The 23,053-nt window shown below is 43.8% G+C and overlaps 1 protein-coding gene across 1 annotated transcript in view; it reads left to right on the top strand.

Annotated features, from left to right (window-relative positions):
* NFIA (nuclear factor I A) overlaps positions 1–23,053 on the top strand; it is a 242,167-nt gene that overhangs the window by 195,142 nt on the left and 23,972 nt on the right. Inside the window, exons 8-9 of the mRNA XM_069981333.1 lie at positions 9,796–9,974; positions 13,098–13,263. Of these exons, the coding sequence (XP_069837434.1) occupies positions 9,796–9,974; positions 13,098–13,263 (345 nt within the window). The remainder of the gene's footprint in view (positions 1–9,795; positions 9,975–13,097; positions 13,264–23,053) is intronic.

The raw sequence follows: 23,053 nt of genomic DNA on the forward strand, positions 1-23,053 counted from the left end.
ACGATCGCATTTGAGCGATAATCGCTCGTTTAAACACAACGTACGATCAAGCGCCGAGCGAGCGATAAATCTTTCATCGTGATCTTTCAACATGTTGTAAAATCGTCGCTGGTCGTTCGCTGAAAATTAGCAGATCGCTTTGTGTAAGTCCGTCTTTCACCGATTCATCCTATGTGTCAGATGGGCTTAAGCGATCTTAAAACGATCGTAATAACAAATTTTCCAAACGATATATCGTTCCTTCTAAAAACTGATCATTATAAAAAACACATTGTTACTTCGAAATCGTTCATCGTTCGATTGTGCAAATTATTGCTCCATGTAAAAGGACCATAAGTCTATGATATAAGATGCTATCTGCTGAGTTTGTGTATCTAAGTGGATTGTGTGCGATACTGTCTGCTGAATAGGTGTATCTAACCCTATTAACTCTATAATTTACAACAAAGTCCATTGAGCTGTTGTATTGAAACCTATCGCATGTGATAGGTCTAGATACACCAGTTCTGACTGCAAACTATCATTTGTGATACTATACTATCTGCTAGGCTGGAGAATCTAAGCCCATCATGTGTGAGACTGTCAGCGGAGCTGGTGTATCTAAGCCTGCCATGTGATACTGTTTCATTGGCCCCACTTTATTCCACACGGCTATATGCGTAACTTCATCTGCACATTCTCTCCTTATGTTTAGACTAGAGGAATATCCTCTTGTACAGACCCATTATCACCTCCGTAGCTTATATCTGGTTGTGTTTTACTGGTATTTCACCCCAGGCCCCGGCATCTTGCCCTGTATACAGTGTATACATGCAGCCCCGAGAACACAGAGCGCTTACTGTGCATGGTCTGTGTCAGTAAGCAGCCCGGTTTATGAGCTAGTAAAACCGCTAGCCCTTGTATATGTCTCCTGTCTGTCCTGTCCACCAAGGTAACACAGAACGCATTGCGCCATAGGTGTTATAGTCTGCCCGAAGCTCCATACATCACATCTACTTCCGAGGCTCCTAAATGTGAAATCTATGAAGACTGATCCATAATCATTGTTCTGCTCACTTATCATGGTCCAAAACTCTATGTAGTATACTCCAGAGCTGCACTCACTATTCTGCTGGCGGGGTCACTATGTACATACATTACATTTCTTATCCTGTACTGATCCTGAGTTACATCTGTATTATACTCCAGAGCTGCACCCACTATTCTGCTGGTGGGGTCACTGTGTACATACATTACATTACTGATCCTGAGTTATATGCTGTATTATACTGCAGAGCTGCACTCACTATTCTGCTGGTGGGGTTACTGTATACATAGGTGGAGATGCCCTATAAAGACCCATCACTAGTAAATGCTCCTCTAGCTGGACAGCCATGTTTTCTGTACATACATACTTTCTTGCCCCTCCCCCTCAGTCTTCTCTTCGTCTCTTTCGAGGAATGTCACCTTGATGGCAGACGGTTTTCTGTACATATATTACGCTCCTGAGCACTGTCGGGCAATGAAGTGAAGCGGATTACTTAGACAAAGGTCTAAAACACTATCTAATACACTAATAGACTATCAGGTAACTTTCAACCACTTTACAGGTGGCATCGTCTGTAGTCACCTCCAGAGCTGCATTCAAAATTCTGTTTCCTTTCAACCCTTAGATTGCAGGACCCAGAAATAAACTATTTTGGATGTTGCACACAGTCATACACCTTCCTTCCCCCACCTACCATGTGCAGTTTATAACACTGGTGACTTCTTTACATGGCAACATATAACACCAAATCACAATGCCGATGAATTCCAAGTGACAGCAGAATTGTGAATGCAGCTCTGAATGTGACTGGAATATAAGATACGATGTTACTCATTGCGGCTTATACTGCAGTCACTGCTAGAGCTGTATTCTGCAGGAAGCCTTGCACTTATGGGGTCAATGGGGGAGATTTATCAAACCATGGTGTAAAGTGAAACTGGCTGAGTTACCCCTAGCTACCAATCAGATTCCACCTCTTATTTTACAAAGATACTTCGAGGAATGAAAGGTGGAATCTGATTGGTTGCTAGGGGAGACTGAGCCAGTGTCACTTTACACCATGTTTGATAAATCTCCCTCAATGTATCTAGCACTGCGACTAGTACTGTTATTTGGCAACTGTGTCTGCTGGTGTTATGTGGGATCTATGGCTGTTCCAATTGTATGGGTGCTGTCAGTGGTACTGTTATGGAATACTTAGGCCGGGGCACAAAATTTGCTATTTTTTTATTGGAGTTCTATGACTGTTACTCTTCTGGGGGTACTGTGGCTGGTACTCCTATAGTAATGGATGGTAAAGGATTACTGCAATTACTAAACTGTACCTTGCTTTGATATTAGGGCACTTTTGCAATTAGACTGAGGCTGGTATTGTTATATAGTACTGCAGCTGGCATTGTTACTAGGTCACTGTGGTTGATGGTATTCTGAGGCACTATGATTGGTTCGGTCATGTGATAAGAGTAGTGTACTTTGGGCACCTTGGGTGGTATTGTTATGGAGGTTCTGCGGCTAGTACTGTTATGCAGTACTGCAGCCGGAACTGTGGCTCTGTGTTTGGTAGTATTGGGGGGCTCTTTGGCTGGTATTTTTATGTGGACCCTGTGGAATTGTTATGGAGGTTCTGTGGTTCATACCGATAAGCAGGACTGTAGCTGGCAGTATTATGGGGCACAGTAGCCAGCAGTCACTGTGTTTTGTAGTATTAAGGGGAACTGTGGCTGGTACTGTCCTGGGGGTATTGTGGCTGGTACTGTGACGTGTACTGTTAACATAGTTAATATTATTGGAGTATTGTGATAGATGTGGCTGGTACTGCCCTGGGACACTGTGTTTGGTAGTATTATGCGTCACTGTGGCTGGCACTGTCCTAGGGGTACTAGGGGTATTGTGGGTGGTACTATGACATGTACTGTTAGGCTATGTTCACACATTGTATGACACTGTCCGTTCCATGACCCGGCTGGGTAAGCTCATCCTGGTCAGTACTGCAGTACCGGCTGGATGATATTTAGCACCGCTGAGTTCTGAGTTCCGCATCAGAACTGCCCACTGCACACAATGGAGTGTGCAGCCGGAGCCGCGCGCTTTGTTGTGTGCACTGACATGTTCTCTGCGCTCACTATTTAGTGAATAGCGTCCGCATGAAAACTGACATGGCAGTTGTTTGCAGCACCGCTAGGGATCCTGGACGGAGCGTATACTATGTGTACACGCTCCGGACGGGATTCCATAGGCAGCAATGGCATATATTTTCGTATAAATCACGGCCGTTGTACAACAGCCATGGTTTTACAAAAATATACGTTGTGTGAACATAGCGTTACAATGGTTAATATTCTGTAAGTACTGAAGTAGATGTGGATGGTACTGCTCTGGGGGCACTGTGGCAGTCACTGTGCATGGTAGTATTATGGGGCACTGGGGCTGGTACTGTGACATGGACTGTTACAATGGTTAATACTATGGGAGTACTGTAGTAGATGTGGCTGGTACTGCTCTGGGGGCACTATGGTTGGCACTGTAATAGATGTACCCATACTAGCACGCTGACGGTGGCACTGCACATCATAGTCTCCCAGCATGTCCCATACGCGCTGCCCTCCTGCCCATCTGTAGATGTTGAGAGTTATGTTCCTGAGCAGCGTGGTTGTCTTCTTGGTGCACAGTGACATCTATGGGCATTGTTTCTCTCTATACCTGGCACTTGTTTTGGCTTTCGCCCTCTTCCTTCTCCGGACCCTTAATAAATGGCGCGGCGGCCCCGTATAATTATCCGGAGAGCGGAGGGTCATTGATGAGAGTATGTGTTGGCTAATTCTTGTCGTGTTTATAAAACTCTCTACATAATAGGAGTATTGTGCGGGTAATCGCCCGTCCTCGAGCGTCCCTGTGATCCGGGGATATTTTTCCGCATAATGCCCGTACTGTACAATAAAACGGCGGGAGATCTGTCGCTGGGAACAGGCAACTTTTCTACAATAATAACCCAGCAGTTTTTTGTTTTTTTTTCTCAATGAATTGTCTTTGCCTGGCTCGGCTAATTGTTATTGTGAAGGTGCACGGAAAAGCGCGCAATTAAAAGCGGAAAGCATGTAATTACCGCGCAGCCTCCGCTATACAGAGGAGGGGATCGCAGCCCAGATGAAGAAATATTTAAACAGGAGATTGCTCCGTCCATTCCCCCGTAATGAAGAGCTTAGGTTAGTAGTATTTTAAATTAACCATATCGCCTCACGCTGGGGCTGTGTTCGCCGGGCCAATGAGCGCTCGCCTTCCCTTCGTGGAGCCGTTCAATAATTACTAAGCACCAGTATAACTGAAAGCTCTATTGCAATCATAATTTGCACGTAGATAGATGCGAGGGAAGTCCCGCCGAGTTAATTTGGAATTCCCGCTGCGTGGACGGAGAGCCGCGTTAACATGTTCCTCGCAGATCTGTTAAGGTTACAGAACGCTCATTTATTCATTTTACAGGCAAATGTATTTATGAAGGAGAACAAGTGAAGAGCAGCGGCGATTAAAGGGGGGGAGTAGGGATGAGCGGCAATTGTGAGGGGGCCGTACAAAGCAGCAGCAGCGATTTAAAGGGGTGAAGTATCTGCAGCGACTATAAGGGGGAGTGCAGATCAGTGGTGATTATGGGGATGAGTACAGATCAGCAGTGATCAAGGGGATGAGTACAGATCAGTGGTGATTATGGGGGGGGGCAGTACAGATCAGCAGTGATCATAAAGGGGAGTTCAGATCAGTAGTGATCAAGGGGATGAGTACAGATCAGCGGTGATTACGGGGGAATACAGATCAGTGGTGATTATGGGGGAGTACAGGTCGCTGATTATGGGTGGGGGAGTACAGATCAGATGTGATTAAGAGGAGGGAGTACCGATCAACAGTGGTTAGGAGGGAAAGTACAGATCCTCAGTGGGAGGAGTACACATCATCAGTGACTAAAAGGGAGATTTACAGATCAGCAATGACTAAAAAGGGGATGTACAGATCAGCAATGACCTAATGGGCGATGTAAATATTAGCAGTGACTATAAGGGGAAGTACAGATCAGCAGTGATTAGGAGGTGAAGTACAGATCCTCAGTATTTAGGTGGGAGGAGTACAGATGATCAGCGACCATTGGGGGCAGTACAGATCTGTAGTAATTATAAAGGGTGATGTATAGATCAGCAGCAGTCAATAGGTAAAAGTACAGAAGTGGAACAATGATAACAATGAGTGGAACAAGTAAGTGGTCAGTAAGTGGGCAGTACGTAGTGTGCAGAGTGTGTTGACTAGTCACAGGCGGCTCCCCGCTCAGCTGACTGGTTGCCGTCCCTCTCCCGGCCTCGTGTGACGTAATAAAACATCTTTTTCCTATTTGTAAAGTTACTGCTGTTACTTTTGTAGTGCTAGATAACTCCTTTAATGGTGATTTAAAGGGAACCAATCACACTAAAATTGGGCATAAAGCTAAGGAAACGTGCTGGTACATCAGCCAGCACGCTTCCTAACCATCCCCCTGTCCCCCCCGTCCCATGAACATTCAGCCCGCAAAGTTAGTTTAATAGTGTCCCGCGCTCTGTGCAAATTACCATACAAGTAGTCACGGTGGGCGGGACAGCTGTTCGAGTAGTCACGGTGGGCGGGGTCTTCGTGAAGTAGTCACTGGGTCCTGGGCCGGCTCCCGCGCTGTAATCACGCCCCTCCGGGCGTGTTGTAAAGCGGCTCCTGGTGACGTCACTCGGGGGGGCGGCATTGCACGTCGGCCACGCCGACGTCTTTACTAAGCTGCGCATGCGCAGTGCAGCCTGAGAAGACGCTGCTGTACTGCACTTGCGCGGCGTAGTACAGCAGCGGCTTCACCCACTGTACTGCGCATGCGCAGCTTAGTAAAGATGTTGGCGTGGCCGACGTGCAATGCCACCAACCCAAATGACGTCACCAGGCGCCCTTTTTTACAACACGCCCGGAGGGGCGTGATTACAGCGAACAGCTACTCGAACAGCTGTCCCGCCCACCGTGACTACTTGTATGGTAATTTGCACAGAGCGCGGGACACGATTAAACTAACTTTGCGGGCTGAATGTTCATGGGACGGGGGGGACAGGGGGATGGTTAGGAAGCGTGCTGGCTGATGTACCAGCACGTTTCCTTACCTTTATGCCCAATTTTAGTGTGATTGGTTCCCTTTAAAAAAGAGATTAATAAGGATCAGGAGCGGTTAGCGGCAGTACATATCAAGGGCTGTTATAAGGGGGCAGTGCCGGTCAGTGATAATTTAAAAGGAATGACGTACAGATCAGTGGTCATTATAAGGGGTGAAGTATAAATCAGGGGTGGTAAGGGGGCAGTACAGATCAGCTGTGATAAAGGGGTAGGGAGGGCACAGATCAGCATCAGCAATTAAAGGGACATTCTGGTATCAGAAAAATTAAATTTAAATATATAACATAGCAATGTAGTGTTATTACTAATAGTACTGACAGTTTTTCCGCACTTCATCACTTCAGCAAAATGTGTGTTGTCCCCATCTCCAACTTCTGATGCCACGGAAGACTTGGCCGGACCTTGTCTCTGAGCTCTAGCCCCACCCCCTGAGTGATGTCACCATTAGAGATGAGCGAACCTGGAGCATGCTCGAGTCCATCTGAACCCCAACCTTCGGCATTTGGTTAGCGGTGGCTGCTGAAGTTGGATAAAGCCCTAAGGCTATGTGGAATACATGGATATAGTCATTGGCTGTATCCATGTTTTCCAGACAACCTTAGAGCTTTATCCAAGTTCAGCAGTCCCAGCTAATCAAATGCCGAACGTTCGGGTTTAGATATACTCGAACCCGAACCCGGTTCGCTCATCTCTAGTCACCATCTGTGACCACCCCCTCCAGCCTACATCACCATCTCCTTGAGCAGAAAAGGCGTGAAAGAAGCAGTGACACACACTCTTTATATAGGGACTGGTGATGGAGAATGGATATTCTAGACCGGACGTCTTCTTAAAGGAGCAGCCGTTCCCGAATCAGTTCTTCTTACAAGAAATTTAGTCTATTTAAAATATAAAATTTAGTTACTGGATAAATTCTACAGCAAAATAAAAAAAAAAAAAAAAATTAGTGAATAATTAACAGAAAGCAAATCATGAGCAGAGCAGATAGCGCCAAGATAGCAGAAATCTGGGATCTGTCATTCGTTTTCGGAGAGATGGTTGAAGTATCCTTGAAGAGACTTGTTGACAGGCGTTTTCTAGATTAATTAGTCCTCGGCGCTAATGGCTCTCTTATAATTACGCCGTTTCCTGTGAATATGTGTCAGCTAAACTCAGGCTCCGCACAGATGACATCTTGTCCTTTTTTTAAGGGTTTAATCTGTGAGCATTTCTAACTAATGCAAACCATTAAGGTATTCCCAGCAGGTGGGGGGGGGGGGGGGGGTGATCGGCCTATCTGGCGAGGTAGGAAATGACTATTTAGCTTTTTGTTTGCTGATATCTTGCATTAGACACCAGGGGTGCAAGTCGCTTGCAGAGCTTGGAGGATTGCCAGCCTCCCCTATTAAAGAGTCACTCTTCATATTTCCGATAAAGGACGGCTATTATATGATGTTAGAAAGCCGTTCACATCAGCAGGATTGGTGGCGCTTCCAATTAGTCCTGTGATACGGTCAATGAGGAAGACAAATGAATTGAGCGGGGAAAACGGGACAATTGATGTCTTGTAATGTGGCTTAACACTGGTTGCCATGTGGGGTGGCAGATGTGCACCAAACACTTGGTCTTCATATGTGTAGGGAGATAACATTTACTTCTTTGTTATTTATACACCATTTATAGCATATTTACATTTTAATTTTTTGTACCTTTTTAATACTAATGTTTTATTCATATATTTTTTTATTGTAGTAAATATAATGTAAATAAATATATATATATATTATATGTACTATAATAAATAAATATATATATAAATAAATAAAATTGTATTAAAAAGATACTAAAAATAATAATTATATATATATATGCATTTATAATTAATATCGTTTTTTTGTATTTTCTAATCATTTTTTTATTTGTATTGTTAGCGTTCAGAATTTTTTCTAGTTTAGAATATTTAATATTTATATATTATTGCCATAATTTTTTATTTTTATTATTTTTTTTAAGCATTTTTATAGTTTATAGTTATGTTTAACACACGCACATATATACTAGACTATTCAATGTTATTTTATTTACATTATTAGATTTTATTTTGATAGTTAACTTACATTTTTATTTCATAGCACTCATTTGGTATTTTATTGAAATTGTATAATTTATATTCTTCTACATATTAATATTCAAAATAGGTTTTTCACGTTTTTAGTATTTGATATGAATTGTTAAAATGTTTTGTTATATTATTGCTTTTTGCTTTTAATTATATTATTTTGAGCTGTATTTGTTGTCGTGTTTAATATCTATTTAATATTGGTTTATCTGCTTTTTTTATTGATTATCTAGAATATTTAAATATAATAGACAGTTTTCAATATATAATCAATATCAATGTTACTTCTTAATTTTTTTTTTACTTTGAGTTCATTGTTACAATAACAACAAAATACAATGTTATCTTTTTTTTTTTTTAGATTTTATTGGTATTTATGACATTATGAGTAGCGTACAGCAGGGGTGTAGCTAGGAGCAGGGCTAGAAGGTCATGTGACACAGGGGTGAGTGCCAGGGAAGGAGTAGGAAAGCTAAACTCGAAGCCGGACATTGAGTTGTGCATTTCAGCATTACGCTTCAGTAGCCATATATGTAAATGTTATACACCAGTCCAATACATGATAGTAGTAATAATAAAAAAGAGCAAGAATAGTACAATGATCTATTGATTTGTGACAGAAAAGTAAACACCCCATGATGAGGTCATCATTTCCTCAATATATAATGGAAAAAAATTTAAGTTTACCACTTTATAATTCATTGTTTTAAAAGCTTTGAGGTGCAAAAACAATGGGGTACACTGCATGTGTATTGGTTCATACCACTAAATACCCCAGTGGTGCATATAGAGAAGAGGAAACCCTATAGCAAAGCAATAACTCTGCTGAGCGCCACCTAGTGTCTCTTTCCTCCACCATGTCCTTCCATGACCATTACTAGTAATGGAGTTCCTCAGGGGCGGGGACTTTGCACAGGTCTAGGCAGTAACAAGGAGGATGGGATGGACCAGGGACTCGGTAGAAACCACATAGCTGCCTCTATGATTGGGATGACCTTACATTCTCCCAATATTTAAGCCTCTCCATGGCTCCCACTATGCCACATAGGCCCCTCCTGGCTCTATATAAGATACTCATTGAGATCCTGCATTACATATCCATATATTCTACTAAATAGGGCAACTATTAGAGTATGTTAAGAGTTGTAGTTTAGTTACATACGTATGAATATATTAGAATTTCATTACATTTTGCCCGGCATAGTTGAGACGACCGCCATCTTGTCTGCTCCTATCTTAGGTGTAATCATAAAATAATATTTTTTTTGGTGATACAAGAGCGGAATGTAAGAACTGTGAATTGTCCCTGGGATGAACCATCTATGACTGGAAGCATGTATCCGTCACATGGGGTGTATACATTGTATCAATGCGCTCTTTGTTGTATCAATGTGCTCTGAGTGTGATCGCGATGGATATTTGTTTTCAAAAGACGCTTCAGACCTTAATGTGAACTGTAAATGTTTTACAATAAATGGAGATAACAGCCTCTCTCTTCTCTCCCTGACAGCGAGTCCGCATGCAACGCCATCAACTTTACATTTCTCGTCATCGCCCATTATCCAGCAACCCGGGCCGTACTTCTCTCACCCAGCAATCCGCTATCACCCGCAGGAGACTCTGAAAGAGTTTGTCCAACTTGTCTGCCCAGAAGCCGGTCAGCAGGCTGGACAGGTGGGGTTCCTAAACGTAAGGACTGCTTTTTATACTACTGAAGTGTCTGCACACTGTCCCTCAAATGTTTCTTTAATCAGCCGTTTACATCCTGTATTATACTCCAGAGCTGCGCTCACTATTCTGCTGGTGGGGTCACTGAGTACAAACATTACATTACTTATCCTGTACTGATCCTCAGTTACATCCTGTATTATACTCCAGAGCTGCACTCACTATTCTGCTGGTGGGGTCACTGTGTACATACATTACATTACTTATCCTGTACTGATCCTCAGTTACATCCTGTATTATACTCCAGAGCTGCACTCACTATTCTGCTGGGGTCACTGTGTATATACATTATATTACTTATCCTGTACTGATGCTGAGTTACACTGGAACCAAGAATTAGGTGTTATAGTGGATAGCATCATATTATACCCCATACAATGTTTTTGTTTTTTAAGTATCCCCCAGTAGAATTGTGAATGCAGCTCCGGAGGTAACTTTAAGTAATAGATTGTACTGAAATACGTGAACCTTTGCTTAACTATGACATGTATATCATTTCCAGTTACTCCGTGACCTAAGCATTCTGGGTAAATCTCAGGTTTTTAGTATACTTTTTAATGTTTTTGGTGTTTTATCGCGGCTCGGGAGCGATGTCATTAATCCCCTTTTAAATCTATTTTGCAGGGCTGATAGTTTACAGTCGCCCTAAATGAAATGATTGCGGATAGCTATTACAGGGGGGGAGGGGATCTGATGGGATAAATTAGGGAAAGGAAGAAATAAAGCTACAAAATGAAATGGCTCCGGCTAAATGATCTTTAACAACTTGTGGGAAGACAGATGTTCCAGGTCTGGATGTTATTTATACGTGTATATCAAGTACTTGAGTTCTAGTTGACCAGTACTTGAACCCGGCATACCACACGTTCAATTCCGTACACTCGGTATTTATCTGTCTGCGGATCTATGAATGCAGAAAAAGACCCTGCAAGAGACTATCCCAGACCTAGTAACCATTGCTAGGCCGGGGCTTAGTAGGATGAAATATATTGACTATCACATGAAGGTTATTGGGGAACAGAGGGTTAATAAATATTCCACGAATGTTCCAAATCATTTGTGCTGGAGGCGTAACCATCATGATGAGAGTTGTAGTTTTATGATTGATTAGGAGCCACATGTTGGGGACTTCTGTACCCTAGAGTAACCTGTAGATGGTAGGGACTTTTTGGGACATTACACCCCCTATAGGATATGTCCTGAAAATAGTAGTGTTAAAGATATATACAAGGTCAGTGAAATTTAAAAAAGAAAAAACACAGGCTTTGGCTGATGTTCAGATATGTCAGATGATGCGCTCACCATTTTTTAAGATAAAAAAAAAATTCTACTAAAAGTCACTGATAGGTGGCACTGTAGCTGTGCAAATAACCCTACAAATATTCAATATGTCCCCTTTGGTTTTCAACAACAGCTTCAATTTACACAACCATGTTTTTGGCAAGTCAGGTTTATTCGCTATAACATGGTGCTCAATGCTGTCATTCAGATTTGGCACTGATCCTAGTCTGACATGGTAGACCTGGTCCTTTAAGAAGCTCCATAACCAGACATCACATGGGGCGAGATCGGGTGAGCGAGGAAGCCATGCTTTTAGGATGTAAAAGCGGATTATGGGAAATTGATTAAAAGTTTATTACAAGTACTAACTTCTCAGTAACTGGCCCAGTTGCCACTAGCAACCAATCAGATTCTACCTTTCATTCCTCACAGACTCTTTGAAAAATGAAAGGTGGAATCTGATTGGTTGCTAGTGGCAACTGGGCCAGTTTCACTTTACACCATGTTTGATAAATCTCCCCCTACAAGCTTTCTGTACTGTACATCAGTTCTCCTCAACCTGAGGCTCTCTCATGGCATGATGGGAGTTGTAGTTATGCAACAGCTGAAGAGCCACAGGTTGAGGAACAGTGCTGTAGATTACAGTATATAATATTGCTGTAAATATTCCTGTTATATCAGACAGCCCAAAGCCGGCTTAGTTACGTGACAGGCGATTCATTGTGCACGCTGCGAGGTGGACTCATAACAGCCGCCATTATGGAAGTTATAAAGACTTCACTAAAGAATTTTATCGTTCCCTATTACCACCGTGGTCCAATTTTATCATCTTGCCGGTTGCCGCCTCGCTTTCCCTCGGATCGCGCTTGCATGTAGGATGAGATGCCTGTATGGCGGATCAATTTGTTGACTGTTGTCAAAACTGATATTGTCTGACAAGGCGAGCGCTCGGCCTCCTCAATTCTATTGCTCCATAAATTAAACTTACTGCTCGGCCTCATAAAATGTTAAATATACAGTTACGCCGGCGCACAGCTGAGATGACGGGCCCGCCGCTGACATGGAAGTTTAGTCCATTTTTTTCCAGGCTAAGTGATTCTAAGCGAAGGGATCAGATTTATAACTCAGTGAATGAAAAAAAAAAAAGAAAGAAAAACATCCGCCCTGGAATATATCACTCAAGTGGGTGATACATTGTAACAAACACCTGCGCAGGACCCTGACTACTCTGGGCTGTCCTGACGTCAGTGCAATCACTCTGCGAGGGAATGACCTCCCCAGACAGGAAGCTGCAGTCATACACAGCAGAGAACTGATGTAGTGAGGAATCAGAAGCTGCGCCTCTAAATCCCCTCCGGGCCCCTCAGCTGGGGAAAAGTTTCAATCCTTTCATCTGGCAACCAATAGTCCAGAAAGTCTGATAATCCAGAATAGAATAACAGTATATAGGGACCTGAACGCAAGACCAATCGATTAGATGAAAATCGAGCAGTAAAATTCCTTTAATCTGAGAAATCTGATAATCTTTTTAATAAATTTTCAGTTTTGAATATAAAGCTTCAATGCAGGCTTATGTGTCTCCATGGTTACAGACTACAACCGAAGCCTCTGCAGTCTGATTCTGCAGTAATGTGTTAATTTTCTACTATTCATCGGTTCAGAGTGGTCATAGACCAAAAATTTACTTCAGGATCAGATAGGATAGCTGCAGTAGAGAGGTTGATTATAATAAATATAACTTTAAATACTGTTCTTTTTAGTCCTACGTGCATTTGCCTTAAAATGTTTTTGTTATTTTTACAGCCCAATGGTAGCAGCCAAGGCAAGGTGCACAATCCATTCCTTCCTACTCCTATGTTGCCACCACCTCCTCCGCCACCAATGGCCAGGCCTGTGCCCCTGCCAGTGCCAGACACAAAGCCTCCAACTACATCTACAGAAGGAGGAGCCACATCTCCCACTTCTCCGAGTAAGTAAAATGGGTCTGCAGGCAAAAGTTTACCAAAGTAAGTTAAGGATACTGCTGCCAGTCTGTTGCAATTGTATTCGCCCTGTGCAATGCAAAGGAGGAGATCCATTAAAGTTCTGCAAAAAAGAAATGAATGAGCGGGCCACGGGTATTCCCATCTAACAAAATCACTCCTTCTGCACAGGATGGGGGTAAGCTAATTGATTGTGAGAGTCTGACCCCCTGTGATCTGCAGAATGGGAAGCCCAGTTTCCTATTAAAATGGAGCAGTGGGTGGTGTATGTGAGCCACTGATCCATTCATACCCAAAGGGAGCTGCTGGTGAACACTACTCTGCAGCTCCCATAGGGAATGAATGGAACATGCTCCATTCTAATGGGAGACTGGGGTCTCCAGTCTTAGGCTACATTCTGACGTTCTGTAAATTTAGGGCCCATTCATTTTAGTTGGGCTGTTCCCACTGCAGTTTTAAGGTTCGTAATCTGCAATAATTGCTGCCGCCAAAATTACTGACAATCTCTCGTACAGACCGTAATTGCAGCACGGGTTCACCCATGTCTATGGGAGCTTCTATAATTTTGGCGGATCCATAATCTTTAGAGATTAAACTACCACAAAAATATCAAAATGCATCTGATTTTTTGGAAACATACACAAACAGCCGGTTGTCTAAGTTTTTGTGTATGTTTAAAAAATGGATGCGCTTTGATCTTTTTTTTTTTATAATGGAATTTTAAGGAAAAACAAATGCACACAAATGCATCCGTTTTCTGCAAAAATGGATGAAAAAAAAGGATTGCAAAAATGTAGTGTGAACCCATCCTCACCTTAATTTTACTATCACCTTCCCATTTTCTGTGGATTTGCAATAAATACGGATTATGGATGCAGTGGCCACCATTTTTTTTGTGGATCATGGATGGCGATTGTGGACATAATATACTGTCCTGAAAAACTACTGAATGTGTTAATATAGTCTTAATATGGCCTGGTGCACCCAATGATCAGCTGTAGATAGGAGATCACTTTGCCAGATTGGCATACCCCTATAATGATGTGACTGCAGATTTTCTTCTAATAAAGAAATTGCTCTGCTGATCTTGTCACAGTCTACACACCAAAGCTGAAAAGTGATCAGTAGAAAACTGGAAATGTCAGCTACTTCAGTGCTCCATTGAACAAAATGATAAAACCTGTATAGAAATTCTTATTAGTTTTTGGATTAAAAAAAAAATAAATCTGTATATTTCTTTATGTTTATTTGTTTAATATCTTTTGTGTTTTGATTTGCATTACTTGTAATGTATGCAGGTATCAGCTGGCCGCCATATCTCTTTCCACTTAGAGGCGGCTATGTTTATGGGTTAAGTGTTCCCCTAATTTATGGTACATCTTAAATAGCCAGAGCTCTGATCACCTGTGGAATGACATCAGCTATAGTAGTAGGGATTACAGTTCTCATAGGTTTTATGCGAGCAAACTCTCTGCTGTTTTCTTAGTCAAGCTGAAAGTGAGCTTCCCGGGGCTCGGCTCACATCATTTATTTAAAAGCTTCCAAAAAAACGAGGACTTTCATATTCTCCACATTCACGTAACACCGCCTGAATTTATTATCAGAAATACCTGAGGTTAGACTTGCAGAAGAGATTCCTAGCAAGGTGCAATGAATAATAGAAGTGGCCATGAAAGGCTGGTAACAATACAAAATACAGAGTATATATTTCTTATCTGTACTAAATCAAAGGCTAAATTTAATGTAAGTATATATGTATACATAGTACTGAATATATATCAAGCGGGCTTATCCATTCACTAGAGAGCAGTGACATCACTGAAAATGCAGCCTATCTATCACTAGAGAGCAGTGACATCACTGACAGTACAACCTATCCATTCACTAGAGAGCAGTGACATCACTGAGAATGCAGCCTGTCCATCACTAGAGAGCAGTGACATCACTGACAGTACAACCTATCTATTCACTAGAGAGCAGTGACATCAACAGTACAACCTATCGATTCACTAGAGAGCAGTGACATCACTGAGAATGCAGCCTATCCATCACTAGAGAGCAGTGACATCACTGAGAATGCAGCCTATCCATCACTAGAGAGCAGTGACATCACTGAGAATGCAGCCTATCCATCACTAGAGAGCAGTGACATCACTGAGAATGCAGCCTATCCATCACTAGAGAGCAGTGACATCACTGAGAATGCAGCCTATCCACCACTAGAGAGCAGTAACATCACTGAGAATACAGCCTATCCATCACTAGAGAGCAGTGACATCACTGAGAATGCAGCCTATCCATCACTAGAGAGCAGTGACATCACTGAGAATACAGCCTATCCATCACTAGAGAGCAATGACATCACTGACAGTACAACCTATCCATTCACTAGAGAGCAGTGACATCACTGAGAATGCAGCCTATCCATCACTAGAGAGCAGTGACATCACTGAGAATGCAGCCTATCCATCACTAGAGAGCAGTGACATCACTGAGAATACAGCCTATCCATCACTAGAGAGCAGTGACATCACTGAGAATTATTATTATTTTTTTTTTATTATTATTATTTATTTATAAAGCGCCCTTAGTTCCAGAGCGCTATACAATAGATAGGCAACAGGCAGGAACAATACAAGATCAGAAAACATTACATGAAGGCAAAAGACAGACTGGTACATGGGGGAAGAGGACCCTGCCCGCGAGGGCTTACAATCTATGGGGTATAGGGAGAGAAACAGGAGGTAAAGTGCAGCCATTCAAGTGTGATGCAGAGTTATTGTAGGTTGTAGCCTTGTTTGAAGAGATGGGTTTTCAGGTTACTTTTGAAGGACTTGATGGTGGATGAGAGACGGATGTGTCGGGGTAGCGAGTTCCAGAGTATGGGGGAGGCTCGGGCAAAGTCTTGGAGGCGGTTGTGCGAGGTACGAACAAGGGGGGAGCGGAGACGGAGGTCACTGGAGGATCGAAGGTTGCGTGAGGGACGGTAGCGGGATATCAGGTCAGAGATGTACGGAGGGGACAGGTTGTGGATTGCCTTGTATGTCATGGTCGACAATTTAAAGTCAATACGTTGGGCAATGGGGAGCCAGTGAAGGGATTGGCAGAGGGGAGAGGCTGAGGCAAAGCGAGGGGAAAGGTGGATTAGTCGGGCAGCAGAGTTAAGGATAGACTGGAGGGGATCAAGGGAGTTAGCTGGAAGGCCAGAGAGGAGGATGTTACAGTAGTCCAAGCGGGAGATAATGAGAGCATGGACCAGCAGTTTGGTGGAGTCAGGGGTGAGGAAAGAGCGGATTCTGGAAATGTTTTTGAGGTGAAGGCGGCAGGAGGTGGTCAGGGCCTGAATATGTCGTTTAAAGGACAGGGCAGACGGAATGGAAATGTATGGATACCCCCTCTCTGGCTCACTGGAAGCAGATAGTTAATAAATACGTCCCACTATATGAAGCCTTATACGAGCATCGCAAATGCCCAAAAAAATTTAAGAAAATATGGATACACTGGCTCATGCTGGATGAGTCGACCGACGTTTGATCATCTCTGTTGGTTCCCTGGCCGGGGGAAGGGGGAATGCGGCGCTGTCCGGGTATGTATGTGCTTGCGTGTATGTGGAGTCTTTTCTGTTCCGTCCTGTCCTAACTGATCAGGGTTAATATGGCCTGACATCTTACATATTGTGATACACCTTAGTTGTTACCCTTGCTTACTATACTGCTGCTGCTGAAGCATACAGTCTTAGGCTGAGCTCTTACAGATGAGTCTGTATATATTATGTGACGGGCGGATTGTGCCTGGTTTGGTTTTTTTCTATGTATGTTTTTTCTTTCTGGAACCAAACGAAAGAGAGAAAATGTTTAAATAAAGTTTTTTAAAAAAAATAAAGGACAGGGCAGAGTCAAAGGTGACGCCAAGGCAGCGGACTTGGGGGACAGGGGACAGAGTACAGCCATTGATAGTGATTGACAGATTAGAAGGCGGGGTGGAGTGAGATGGGGGAAAGATGATAAGTTCTGTTTTGTCCATGTTGAGTTTTAGAAAGCGGGAGGAGAAGAAGGAGGATATGGCCGATAGACACTCTGGAATCCTGGATAGCAAAGAGGTGACATCCGGACCAGAGAGGTAGATCTGAGTGTCATCGGCATAAAGATGGTACCTGAAGCCATGGGATTCTATGATATGTCCCAGGCCAGAGGTGTAGATGGAGAAGAGAAGAGGCCCGAGTACAGAGCCTTGGGGAACACCAACAGTAAGGGGACGAGGAGAGGAGGTGGTTTGGGAGTGGGAGACACTAAAAGTGCGGTTGGAGAGGTAAGAGGAGATCCAGGAGAGAGCTAGGCTAGTGACACCAAGGGATGAGAGGATTTGTAAGAGGAGAAAATGGTCAACTGTGTCGAAGGCAGAAGATAGGTCAAGGAGAAGGAGCACAGAGTAGTGGCGCGAGGTTTTGGCAGTCAGCTGGTCATTGGCCACTTTGGTGAGGGCAGTTTCTGTGGAGTGGTGGAAGCGGAAACCGGATTGCAGGGAGTCAAAAAACGAGTTGGATGAAAAATGTGAGGAAAGTTCATGGTAGACATGTTGTTCCAGGAGTTTTGAGGCAAAGGGGAGAAGCGAGATGGGGCGGTAGCTGGATAAGGAGGTAGGGTCAAGGGATGGCTTTTTGAGGATGGGTGTGATGGTTGCATGTTTATATGGAGATGGGAAGATGCCAGAAGTTAGTGATAGATTGAAGAGATGGGTAAGTGCTGGGACAAGTGCTGAGGAGAGGTTGGGGATAAGGTGGGATGGAATAGGGTCAAGTGCGCAGGTGGTGAGGTGCGATGTGGAGAGTAGTTTGGAGAGATGTTCTTCTGTGATGGTGGAGAGGTGAGTTAGTGGGGACGGGCAGTAGACAGGCGTTAGGGGGGGCTGAGGGGACTGTGAGTTGAAGCTTCCTCTGATGTCATCGATTTTCTGCTTGAAGAATGTGGCAAAGTCTTCAGCAGAGATGAGAGATGTGGGGGGTGGCAGTGGGGGGCGGAGAAGAGAGTTGAAGGTGTTAAATAGTTGTCTAGGGTTATGAGATAAGGAAGATATGAGGGAAGAAAAGTAGTCCTGTTTAGCAGAGGTGAGGGCAGATTTGAACTCAAGGAGTGCTCTCCTGTATGTTTGGAAGTGTTCCTCAGAGTCAGTCTTCTTCCAGCGCCGTTCAGCAGCTCTGGACACTCGCCTTAGTTGTTTGGTTAGGTCGGTGTGCCAGGGCTGTCTGTTCGTGCTTCGTGTTTTCTTTTTCGTGAGAGGGGCAACAGAGTCGAGGGCTGAGGTTATTGTGGAATTGTAGAAGGTTGCGGCTGTGTCAGTGTCGTTCAGAGAGTGTATGGTGGAGAGAGGCAGAAGGGAGTCAGAGAGTGTTTGAGTGTTGAGGTTTCTGAGGTTCCTGCGAGGGTGGGCAAGTTTCTGGACTGGGGGGGCAGATGAAGAGAGGAGAAACGAGAAAGTTAGGAGGTTGTGGTCGGAGATGTGGAGGGATGTGCTGGTGAAATCAAATATGGGGCAGAGGCGGGAGAAGATGAGGTCCAGTGTGTGGCCCTTTTTGTGAGTTGCCATGGAGGACCACTGTGTAAGGCCAAAGGAGGAGGCTAGTGATAGGAGTTTAGAGGCGGGTGATTTGGTTGTGTCGATGGGGATGTTGAAGTCGCCCATGATGATGGTGGGAATATCTGTTGAAAGGAAATGCAACAGCCAAGTGTTGAACTGGTCAAGGAAGGTGGTTGCAGAGCCTGGTGGTCGGTAGATGATGGCCACTTGGAGGTTAGAGGGGGAATAGATACGGATAGAGTGTACTTCAAAAGAGGTGAGGGTGAGAGCAGGGAGAGGAGGGCTTGGCGTAAAGGAGCAGTTGTCCATTAGCAGCAAGCCAACCCCGCCACCCGGCTTATTGCCAGGGCGAGGGGTGTGAGTAAACTGGAGCCCACCGTAGGAAAGTGCAGCAGGGGAAGCAGTGTCAGTAGGGGACAGCCATGTTTCAGTTATGCCTAGGAAGAAGAAGTTGTGGTAAAGAAAGAGATTGTGTATGAATGTAGGTTTATTGCAGACAAAACGTGCGTTCCAGAGAGCAGCAGAGAAAGGGACAGGGGGAGGGGGGTCAGGACGGATGCGTATGGTGTTAGAGGGGCGCCGCCGTGATCTAGAAGAATGTGGACGAAAGGAGGGCAGTGGAGTATATGAGTTCAGGTGGGGAGGGCCAGGGTTTGGTGAAATGTCTCCAGCAGTGAGAAGTAGCAGAGATAGAGACAGTAGGTGTGAGTAGGTAAGAGGGCGCAGACATTGAGAGCATTTGTGGTTAAAGGTTTTAGTGTATGGAAAGAGGATAAAAGGAGGGGTGAGATCAGCGGGTAAAAGAGCTGGAGAAATAAAGAGATTGTTACTTGGTGTGGGGAGTGGAGGGTTAACACAGAGTTTGAGGATAACGGAAGCAAAGGTGAGAGCCAAAATAAACATTTTGAGCAAAGAGAGGGAGAGGAGATGAGAATATGGCGGAGTGAGACCTTTGGTTTAATTCTGGTATTAATTCATTTTTCACACTTAAATGGCTCACTTAGATGGACTCACAGATGACCAGGGTCACATATGACCCACAGTCCAGAATATATAGGGATTTAGCAATCACTAGTACCAGGTGTGATACATGGGGTGGGTGGGGACTGGAGTTGAGTGAAGACAGGGGAAACAGATAAACAAGGCTAATGAAAACAAACTATTACAGCTCAGTGCTTAGGAGGTGCAATAAATGCCAATACAGATGGGATGAAAGACAGACATACCAAAATTAAACACAAGTATTCAGGGAACAATGAATGCAGCCTATCCATTCACTAGAGAGCAGTGACATCACTGAGAATGCATCCTACCCATCACTAGAGAGCAGTGACATCACTGACAGTACAACCTATCCATCACTAGACACAATGATATCCTACATGTAATAACTGTAATTTTCATATGTAACAACTGACTAACAAAGCTTCTATCTTTACTTTTCTTTCTTTCTTTTTACTAATCTATCCCTTCTTTTCCTTTTTGCGGCCTTTGCAGAACAGACAGGATTGCTTAATTCAGCAGGTAGGGGGACAATGCTTTAGTATCTGTATTTACCATACTATCCATTCAGGGGGACACCTTCCACTCTTTGGGGACCCCCATGTTTTCACCATCTGTTACTCAATCTTTGTGTCACATCTTTAGTCTGAAAAGTGTATTAGCCATAGAATATTCTATATGTCCATACCATCAGAGGCGGAAAATCTGCAAAAGAGCCCTATTATAGCAATGGTTTACTCCCAGAGCAGAGAACCATTGGGCCCCCTCCGCTCCAGGGCAGGGTGCATGCACCTTCATGGCAAGGTATGAGAGTATCTCCTCTGCTGAGCCCTACAGCAGTAATATCCCTCATAGAAGTGAATGGGAATTGCTTCCCCCCCCCCTGGAGTTGCGTGACAGTGACAGCCCTCTAGCTGCCTGGCTCTTCTGATATGAAGATCACTCCGTAGAGTAAATTACTTCAATACCGCTGGTAATGTGCTGCTGACTCGATACTTCCTACAAGACGGTTATGGAGCCGATCTGGGACATCCTGCATCAAACGACGCAGAAAAAGTTACCCTGGTTATGAATAAGTTATAGTCGTGAGATGTAAGTGCGCCTCGCCTGATTACAGGAAGCTCTTTGCGTAACGGTAGATAAAAGAGCCGCGCTAGGTCTCACGCGCATTAAGTTTATGGTTGTATTCCCATAGGGACTCTCTCAGCCCAGACCAAGTGTGAGCTCGCACCAACGTCTCGCAGGTTCCTCGTCTTTTATGCAGAGTCGTACGGGAAGATTCTGCATCATTAGAGCCTTCTAGTCTTTCTAGCAAGAGGATACTTGAAGTCTAGGGGAGCAGGAAATGGTCTGCGATGGGTGCAGCTCAATAAGATGTCTACTTCTTCTATAAGGCTGTTTAGAGTTCCCATGAGATATAGAGGAGTTTAGAGGCTGAAGCAATAAAAAATAGGACCCTGAGCAATCAAAAAAGGGGAAGTTTGCTAATTCAATGTATGTGCAAGAATATTTAAGTTGTTATATTTTAACCTGTTATGATCCAGTCAGTTGTCCAGTTCTCCAACTCCCCCCCCCAACAACCATATTTGACGACCAATTAGAAAGTAGCCATAGGTTACCTTGTGGCCATTTAAAATATATACTAGAACGGAATGGAGGTTTTTTCGGGGGGGGGGGGGGGGCTTACTTCCCCGAAGTAATTAAAGGGGTATTCTGCTCAAAATTATTATTAATCCATTAAACATATAATCCCATAGACGTGTTCTTTGTAATATACTATGATAGCGCTATGTGCGTCATTTCTGGGTTTCAGCACATCACTAACCCCCCACAAGACATGAAAACTGCTCCGCAGACGATCCTACTTCTTTCTCTTGTCTTCCCCCCCCCCTTCAATCCGAGACAGGATGGACGTGGTTTCAGTGTCAGCAGGGGGCCTGGCTTGGTACCTTGAAGCCAAGCCCACCACTGACATTAATATTCCCTGGCCCGGGTTCCTGTATAGAAAGCCTATAGCGGTGGGCAGGTACTAACAGATAGGGCTGGGTACATACTGTTACAGAATGGAGTACAAATCATACCGGGAAATGTAGTTTCCCAGCTGGCGAATCACAAGAAGTTTAGAACGGACGAATGGAGCCACCAAAAAGGAAGGGAGAGGTGTCGGATAACTCAGGGAGGATCGATTTTGTTTTTTTAAGTAGGGAATGGACAGAGTACCCCTTTTATACCCTGAAATGCCTCCCCTCCCCCATCATCACAAGGGATAAAAAGCGTTGCCGAGAATGTTGAGTGGTGTGAGCAAACTATTATCTCATTACGATGATGTGAAGATCTCAGCCGCCATTGCGGAGATGTTCTCCATCCCACAGTGCGACATCCCGTCCATATCCCGTTATATATGAGCCATTGCCTCTGACAAACGATGATTTTCTCGCCACTTTGCGAATGATCATGTTGCTTAGATGCTTAATTGGATAAAACACTAATTATTAAGACCGTCTCTGCGTGCGCCAAAGGGCGAAATATTGTTGATGGTTAAAAAATAAGATTGAAATGGTGACGAGCGTGGCGGTGGCGCGGTACCGACAGCTCATTTAATGATATTTACGAGCTCACTTAAGTTCTATTTCATAATTAAATAAGAGACTAAGATGCTATAATTTGCCGTCATTACTTACCCATTTCATTATTCCAGAGCAGCGCTCACATTTACTAGCAGACGTCTATGGGAGGAAGATTGTGGTCACATTTACGTCTTGTGTCATGTGTGCAAATGCGTTTGACACCTTGAACTCTCGTGTCTTCCCTGTTTAAGAGCCAATTAGTGTTTCTTACAAGAAACGGTAGGATATAAATACCGTCCGATACTCCAGCATCACTGAGGATTCCGATTCATTTCTTCAGCTTGTTATTCTGTGGCTGCAATAGAAAGGGAATATTCCGGTTTCAGCAGATGAAGAGTATTCATTGTATCACACAGTCTTTTTCCAGTATTTTTCTATACCACTTCCTAGCAGTTTTTGAGATCTATACATGCTGTGAGAGTCATTATTGCCTTAAATTCCCGTGGATAAACTCTGTCCTGTGATGTATCCTTTAGTGCATGATGAACAGTTGTCAGAGTTAGGCAAGTTAAACAGTGACAGCAAGCAGAGATCCTGAGATTCTACTTTGCAGAGATCCTGAGAGATTCTACCT

The sequence above is a fragment of the Dendropsophus ebraccatus genome, chromosome 8, assembly GCF_027789765.1.
Source record: "Dendropsophus ebraccatus isolate aDenEbr1 chromosome 8, aDenEbr1.pat, whole genome shotgun sequence".
Classification (NCBI taxonomy): Eukaryota; Metazoa; Chordata; class Amphibia; order Anura; family Hylidae; genus Dendropsophus; species Dendropsophus ebraccatus.